The sequence below is a fragment of the Monodelphis domestica genome, chromosome X (genome assembly GCF_027887165.1).
Source record: "Monodelphis domestica isolate mMonDom1 chromosome X, mMonDom1.pri, whole genome shotgun sequence".
In the NCBI taxonomy this organism is placed as follows: Eukaryota; Metazoa; Chordata; class Mammalia; order Didelphimorphia; family Didelphidae; genus Monodelphis; species Monodelphis domestica.
Window position 1 is genome coordinate 53,027,453 of NC_077235.1, and position 8,484 is coordinate 53,035,936.

At 46.4% G+C, this 8,484-nt stretch overlaps 1 protein-coding gene across 1 annotated transcript; it reads left to right on the top strand.

The window, feature by feature from the left end:
- The first annotated feature begins 3,207 nt into the window (after positions 1-3,207).
- GPR119 (G protein-coupled receptor 119) lies at positions 3,208-5,552 on the top strand. Its single transcript, XM_001364911.3, has one exon. The coding sequence runs from the start codon at positions 3,751-3,753 to the stop codon at positions 4,747-4,749; it is 999 nt and encodes a 332-aa protein (XP_001364948.1). The 5' UTR covers positions 3,208-3,750; the 3' UTR covers positions 4,750-5,552.
- The last annotated feature ends 2,932 nt before the right edge of the window (positions 5,553-8,484 follow it).

Sequence of the window (8,484 nt, forward strand, 5' to 3'; positions counted from 1 at the left end):
AATGGATTCATTTTCAGACACACATGAGACTAGATACCCCTAAAGTTCCTTGCAACTATCCTCCATTCGGTAGCTCACATCTATATAGATTAACCTCCAGAGCCACATGGTAATCCTTCCAATCCCAAGATAGTTCTCATGTTCCTTCTCTTTTACATGAGTTTCTACAACTGATACCCACATGTGCTAGCTAGTCTCCGATCCACCCACTCTCCTCTTGGCTCCTCTTGTATCATCCTATATCTTAATGGATTTTATTTACAGATACAAGTCCACTAAAGATGATGGTAATGGTGGCCGAGCCTCTCTGGCTCTTGGAAGGCCCTTGGGAGCTAACAGTTATGAGAAAAGGCTTGATGAAGGGAATATCATCAAAGGTGGGCCTTGAAGAAAGGAAAGGATTCCATGGATTGGTGGAAGGGATTTCAGACCACTTTCCTCTCCACATCTCTCTGAGATAATGCAAGTGCTGGTATCCTCACATTATAATCAAGGAACTGGAGACTCAGAGACAGGAAGTGTCTTGCCCAAGGTCATACTGCTAAATAGAATCAAATCAAGTTCTTTTTACTCTATAGCAGTTGCTTGTGAAATCAGACCAAATGCAATACTACAGCTCAGAGTTGCTAATAGGCACCTGAACAAAATAAGAGTTGTTTTCCAAATTGCTACTCTGAAACGTAGGCTGCTGAAAGAACCTTTTTGCTATTTTTCAGCGCATCAACAGACTGTCCAAACAGACCAGAAAATGTCTCTCCACTTCCTCACTTAATCCCCTATCCTGTTTGTGCTTCCCCCCAGACTGTGCAAACAAGCTTCTACCAGCTCTTCCTATCCCTCCCTTCTTGGTATCTAAGAAGAAAGAGAGTAGCAGGTGAAAGGTTAATTCTAATGGATCTGGGCAAATGGATCTGTGACTTAAAAATAGGATGAAATGTACCCAAATGACTGTAAGCAAGTCACATCTCATCTATAAGCCTCAGTTTCCTCATCTGTAAAATGGGGTGAAGAATATAAAAGGATCCTCATAAGGCTGTTTTTGGGAGGACCAAACAAGGCAACAGCCAGAAAGTGATTTGTAAACACAGAGCATTAAAGAAATAGGAATTATGATTAGTCCAACTTTTCTTCCAAATACATTTTACTTTTCTCAGTGGCACTGACTAGCTAAGCTCCTGTCTCTGAAAAGCTGCCTCCAAGAATTCCACATGAACTGGAACGACCTCCAGGAATGGATGCAAAATGAAAGGAGCAGAACCAGGAGAACCTTATACACAGAGGCTGATACACTGTGGTACAATGTCATGGACTTCTCTACTAGCAGCAATGCAATGACCCAGGACAATTCTGAGGGACTCATGAGAAAGAACGCTCTCCACATCCAGAGAAAGAACCGTGAGAGCGGAAACACAGAAGAAAAAACAACCACTCAATCACATGGGTCGATGGGGGTATGATTGGGGATGTAGACTCCAAAAGATCACCCTAGTGCAAATACCAATAATATGGAAATAGGTCTTGAACAATGACACAAGTAAAACCCAGTGGAATTGCACATCGGCTACAAAAAGAGGTGGGGGGGAGGGAAAGAATATGATTCTTGTAACCAAAGAAAAATGTTCTAAATTGACTAATTAAATAAAATTTTCAAAAAAAAGTTGCCTCCAAGTACTAGGGAAGAGTCCACTCTTCTCTTTCTTCTACCTTAAACCACAACACTTCAGACATGGGGGATCTGGAGAGAAAAATAGAGCAATGCCTCTTCAGAGATAGTTAGATAGGAGCTTAGGAGAAGACAAGGAACCTGAGTTCCTCAACATAAGAAAGAGGGAAACAGGGAAATGGATGCAAACAAATCAAGGTTAAGAGAAGCATTATCATCATCATCATCCCTTAAAGCACGTCCGACATGCGACCTTCAAGCCACAACATCCTTGAGTGTGGAAGAATCACATTAAAATGTAGTTCCTCAGGCAGCTAGTGGCTCAGTGGATAGAGGGCCAGGCCTGGAGTTGGTAAGTCCTGGGTTCAAATCTGGTCTCAGATACTTCCTAGCTGTATGACTCTGGGCAAGTCACTTAATCCCCATTGCCTGGCCCTTGTCGCTCTTCTGCCTTGGACAGAAGGTAAATGTTTTATTTATTTAAATGTAGTTTCTCTCTGATGTTTAATGTGCTGTTGTAATAAGAAAAAATAAATGAATGTGTGGTTTTCCATATGAGTCAATACGAGGCCTTCAGAGATCCCTATGTATGGTTTAGTGAGCTCCATTTCTAGTTGAGTTTGACACTATTGCCTTACAGGACCTAGGTTCCAAGCTGACAGGGATTTTCCAAGGTAGGGCATAGAAGGCTGTAGCTATTAGGAGCTCTGGGAACGATCTGTCCAAACCCCTAGAGGTGCCAAGGAGGATATTGGGACTGTGAGGATTACAGTGGCCTGATAAAGGTCATACAACCAATAGGTAGCAGACCTTTATTCTAGAACACTTAATAGTATGTAGTGAAAAAGACCTTGATGGGGATGTGCATCTGTGTGATCAAATGAGAAGATGGGCCAGCCATGTAGTGAGAAGTAGGCATAAAGGATGAGGAGCCCAGATGCTGCCCTGGTACCCGCAAAATAGACTGAAAAGTACACTGGAAGGATCTTCCTCAGAGACATTATCAAAAGAAAACTGGACGAGGGTCACACAGGATTAGAAGCTATGGAGGAACTGCAATCTATACTGATACAGGGAATAACCAAGGGAATAGGCCTGCCCATGTGACCATGGAAGTATTCGTAGTCCTACAGCATCCTGTTACAACACACTTCACAGCTCCAATCTCATTTTCCACTCACAATAATCCCATTTGGTGTGTAATTCAAGGATCATCCCTCCCATTTTACAGATGAAGAAAACGAGGCTAGGAGAGGGAGAGCAAGGGAGATGCTCAAATCTGATAGGTGTGCTTGGCAATTCCGAGAAATGGAGAAACTCAGATTCTAATGTGAGCCTTCTTCCTGGGTGACTTACATCAGCCAAACTCCAGACTGAACTTTTGTACTCGTGAAAATTACCATGGACCTTGAAAGCAGCTCAGTGCGCCTACAGCTCTTTCTCTATCCAGCTGCTTCTGATCATCTCGCCTGATTGCTAGATGAAAAGTGCTAATAATAGCAACCAAGAAGAATTATTTTGCTAATACTTGGGGTTAGGGAAGAAAATAAGCTGCAATGGAGTTCAAGTTCTGGAGAAGGAACAAGCGTGATTATGGAGTCAATTGCATCTTCAAACAGACATAAGACTTGACAAACAGCCCCATCCCTCAAAACAGAGCCCTTGAAGCAGCAATGATGAGAGGGAGTTGGAGTGAGACAGTTTGTGCCAGGTACTTCGGAGTTGTCTAGTAACTTGCTATTGGGAGGGGGAGGGACTTATCCAGGTGGGGAGGAGGACCAGTCTTCACTGGGATCGTTGCCCTCAGAGAACAAGGGAGGCGGGAGTCAGAGGACTGAAACAGCCAGTGACCCAGCCACCTCCCACAGCTCTGTAGAAAAAGAAAGACTCAGAGAGAAGCTCTTTAATGAGGGGCAGAGACCAGGAGGCGGTGGCCAGATCTGAAGCTCTGTAGCTCTGAGGAGTTCCTTGAATCTGCTGGCTCAGCAGGGCATGCATGGGGCCTTCCCTCACTGCCTCCTAAGATTACAAGGCAAAGAGTGAGAGTGACTATTCCTCCGTGCCCAGAAGCCCCTTGACAACGAGCCATGGACTCCACCTTCTCTTTCGGGGTGATCCTTGCCACCCTGGCCTCCCTCATCATTGCAGTCAATGCCCTGGTGGCCGTGGCAGTGTTTCTCCTGATCCATAAGACAGACAGCATAAGCCTCTGTTTCACCTTGAATCTGGCTGTGGCTGATACCCTCATTGGTGTAGCCATCTCTGGCCTCATTGATGACCAGCTCTCCAATCCAGCCCATTCCACCCAGAGGACCCTGTGCAGCCTCCGCATGGCCTTCGTCACCTCTTCCTCAGCAGCTTCTGTCCTCACCGTGATGCTGATCGCCTTTGACAGGTACCTGGCCATTAAGAAGCCTTTCCACTACTTCCAGATCATGAATGGGCCACTGGCTGGGACCTGTGTGTCTGGTCTGTGGCTGGTGTCCTACATCATTGGCTTCCTCCCACTGTGGGTGCCCTTCTTCCAGCAGGGCACCTACCAGGGTCCCTGCAGCTTCTTTGCTGTATTCCACCCTCGCTTTGTTCTGACTCTCTCCTGTGGGGGCTTCTTCCCTGCCCTTCTACTCTTCACTTTCTTCTACTGTGACATGTTCAAGATTGCCTCCCTGCACAGTGAGCAAATCCGGAAGATGGAGCATGCAGGGGCCCCGGGAGGCCAGTGCCCTGCCCCCCGGGGGGCTGGGGACCTCAAGGCCCTCCGAACTGTGGCTATCCTCATCGGGAGTTTCACACTGTCCTGGGCCCCATTCCTCATCACCGGGATGGTGCAGGCTACCTGCCAGGAGTGTGAGCTCTATGAAGTGCTCGAGAGCTACCTGTGGCTGCTTGGTGTGGGCAACTCTCTCCTCAATCCACTCATCTATGCCTACTGGCAGAAGGATGTACGTATGCAGATCTACCAGATGGCTGTGGGAGTGAAAAAGAAATTCGTCCTGCTTTTCTTCATCCTTCCCAGGGACCCCGGCCCAGGGGAACCCAGGGAGAGCTCCTGCCACATCGTCACTATCTCCCACCCCCAACTGTAGGGCTAAGACGACGGTAAGGGCAGAGAAGCTTGCCAATCAGTATACCTGGGTCTCCTACTTCCTAGTTTTATGCCCTTAAGTAAGTCCCTTTCCCCCTCTGGGTCTCGGGCAAAATGACAACTCGGCAGATGATTTCTTGGGTCCCCTCTACTTTTGACATTCTCTGATTCTATGGTCTGTCCTAAGGTCCTTCTGTGGGTCCAAACTCCTGTGATTCTGTGTAACTCCCTCCCCTCACCCCACAACTCTAGAGGTCCGAAGTTATATCCCTTCCAGCAAGAGAAATAAACCTGACCATTGGGATCTTCCATCTCCTTGAGGCAGGGTCTCCCACCTCTGCCTTTCCAAATCTCCCCATCGGGAAAAGAAGCCCCTGTCTCCTAAGCCATCAGCTGAGATAAGCCAGTTTCTCTTCCCGTCTAGGAGGACTGACTAGTCACTCTGTGTCCCCTGGAAAGTTGGATGCGAATCAAATTTTACTTCAGAGGAGCCTTGTATCAAACAGGGATCATCCTGGATTTGTCTTGTCAAATAAGGTTTTTCAGTGTATTTGTATAAGAATATCTGTACTACCAGCCATTCCCCAGGTCCTTTCCAAGCACTGTGTCCAGCCTTGTGTCTCCCTGGGACAAACCTGATTTCCCCAAGTGTTTCTCCCCCTTCCCCTTTGGCAATGTACCTGCCCTACCTCTTTGCTCTGTAACTAAAAAGTGAATCCCCAAGGTGTCTCTTGCCTGCTGTCAGCCCACATCAGTGATATGTAGCTATTGGGTGCTCAATAAATGCTTGCTGCCTTCAATGCATTCATGTCTCAAGGAGCCTTAAAACTCAAAGTCCAGGTATTGGGGGTGAGGGGAGCTTGGGGGCATTCACCATAACAGAATCATCACTGTAGTCCACACCTTTGAGCAACCTGGTACCACCTAACGGGGCCTCCCCAGAACCCACCTATTTGGTATGTTTACTCCAACCTCTTCTTCCCCAGCTGCCTCCCTGTGACATGTCCCCCAACCACTCCTGCTGTTCTGGAGAAGAGAGTGGGGATGGAGGGTTATCTGCTGCCTGGGAAATGCAGAAGCAGTTGGCCCCTGAGAATTTTATATTAGGCCTCAGTTTCTTTGGTATATGGAAATACAAGAAGATCCAAAAGAGACCCCCCCCCACCCTGTCTCCTAGCCTGATTCGCAAGCCCTTCTCCCAGCCCCAAATCGAAGCTTTCTGTACAGGTTCATTAGCAGCCTCAGAAGCCCATTGAGCTGGAGGAGATTCAAAGCCCAGTCAGTGAGACTATGTGAATCTCTGGGGGCTGGGAGAGCCTGGGGACACCCATGAATTCAAATCACTCTCCATCCCCAAATATCTAAGACTGACCCCTCAGCCTCCCTCCGATCTTCTCCCTATACCACATTCCTAAAGGATGGAATGCTCCAAGCCAGCAGTTTACATTTCACTGTGGAGCCCTCCTCTAGTGGGACCCAAACCAACATCTCCCAAGTCCTTACACTGAGCTGCCTCCCAGAAAGGCAGCTAACTAAGGAAACAAGCAAGAGAGAGGCTGAGGGAAGGCAGGCTTTACCGGCACTTTACCACAGTGAGTAGTAATTTCTTTCTGTTGAATTAGGCTTCCCAATCAAAGCTCCTTTGATGAGGAGAAGCCACACTTTAATCTGAGGATGAAATGTGCAACAGCACCAGAGGGCTAGGGGCTTCAGTGACAGTCCAATGGCAAAAGAGATGCCCAACTCACATAAATATCAGTTCTGCTATTTATCAACTGTGTGATCTTGGATAAATCACTTCACCTAATCAAGTCTCAGTTGCTTCATTTTTAAATGGGAAAGGAGATTTAGACACTCTCAAAGATTTGATATTCACCCAGATAATTCCTATCATTCCATGACTTTCCAAACACACACGTATACACACAGATAGATCCTAGCCTCTCGTTCTGCGTTCTGCTCTCACCAGAATTTAATTCCCCCCCACACCCAAGTAAGACCTATATCATACCCTAGAGGCTCACCCTCTGCTTCCTGGTTCTCCAAGACCATTTGATCTTTCTGGCTCTCCCAGGATGACCCTCCTGCTTTCAGTCATCTTTCCACTGGTAAAAAACTCTCTTTCCCCTAGATATCCTCTGCCTTCCTAACCAAAAATGGACCAAATACTCGAAGAGAACCTTCTACTTAACACAACAACCTAGAAGAAGAAAATCCTTGGCATCACCAGACTATACCCTATTTATTCCCCTACCTGGTAAACAATTGTCTTTGACTATAATGAGGAGGGAAAAGCAGTGAGTCTGGCAGGCAAAGGGATACATGAAGGATAATGAGTCAGTGGGCCCTCACAGAAGACATCTATAGAACAGTGTTAATGGTCAGCTGTAGGAAATCAGATGATCCTTCCACAGTATCCCTGCTTCAGATCTCCCCAAATAACACTATGAGGCACCCATATTCAAGGAGTACTACAGTGGAAGGGCACAGGTTTTGGAGCCAGAAGGCCTAGGTTCAAATCCCTACCATCTGTGTGCCCTGGGGCAAATGACTTCCCCTCCCTGGGCCTCTGCTTCATCATCTGTAAAATGATGGAGTGGGGGTAGAAGTGACCATCTATCTCTAAGATCCCTTTCGGCTCTAAATCCTTTTGTTATTGTTATACAGTCATTTTAGTTGTGTCCAACTCTTAGTGATCCCATTTGGGGTTTCCTTGGCAAAGATACTGGAGAGGTTCACCATTTCCTTCTCCAGGTCATTTTATAGATGAGGAAACTGAGGCATACTGGGTGAAGTGGTTTGCTCAGGGTCATGCTGCTACTAAGTATCTGAGGCAAGATTTGAAGTCAGATCTTCCTGACTCCAGATCCAGAGGTCTATTAGTATCTACCCAGATGTACCATCTAACTGCCCCTGTGGTCATATTAGTATATGTTATTAGTAGTTATTCAGGAACATCAGGATAAACTGGAAAATTCTACTTAAAAGCCTGGATTTCTGTGCTTCCCACTGTCTGGAAGCTGAAAATAAGTGGTCCTAGAATACAAGGAGGGGCTCAAAAACGGCACTGGGTATGGGGGTGGGGGCACAGAGGGACCTGAAAGGGAGCACCCAGATCCTAGTATTGTGCTGTCTTGTGCATCTGGCCCAAAGACATCATCATTAGGAGCATGGTGTTTAATAAGTCACTCAGAGGGGAGATACAGATCATGCCAAAGAACTGAATGGCTTTCCTTGACAAAAACTCTTTCCCAGATAAGGTGAAGTCCCTGAGGGGCGAACATTGAGATTTTATCAGGTACTCAATGTGCAGTCATCAAATGAACTTAAAAAGAAATCAAAATTTTTAAGTCAGATCAAAATGCCAAAAAAATACATTGGGGGCAGCTAGATGGCTTAGTGGATAGAGACTCAGGTCTGGGGACCCAGAGGTCCTGGGTACAAATCTGGCCTCAGACACTCCCTAGCTGTGTGACCCTGGACAAGTCACTCAAACCCCAATTGCCCAGTCCTTGCCTTAAAACCGATTCTAAGAAAAAATGAAAAAAAAAAAGAAAAGAAAAAAGTAAAAAAAGTAAAAATAGGCTATGACCTGGTATCCTCCACATCATAAGTCTGCTGAAGTCATCATAATGGCTGATGCTTCCAGAGCCCGTCAGGGTTTTCATGGCACTACTTTCAGCTATCCTGCTTGATCCCCATAACCCTCTGCCATAGGCAACCTCTTTTTTACAGA

Coding starts and splice junctions, on each gene's coding strand:
- GPR119 (XM_001364911.3), top strand. CDS start 3,751: ATGGACTCCACCTTCTCTTTCGGGGTGATCCTTGCCACCCTGGCCTCC.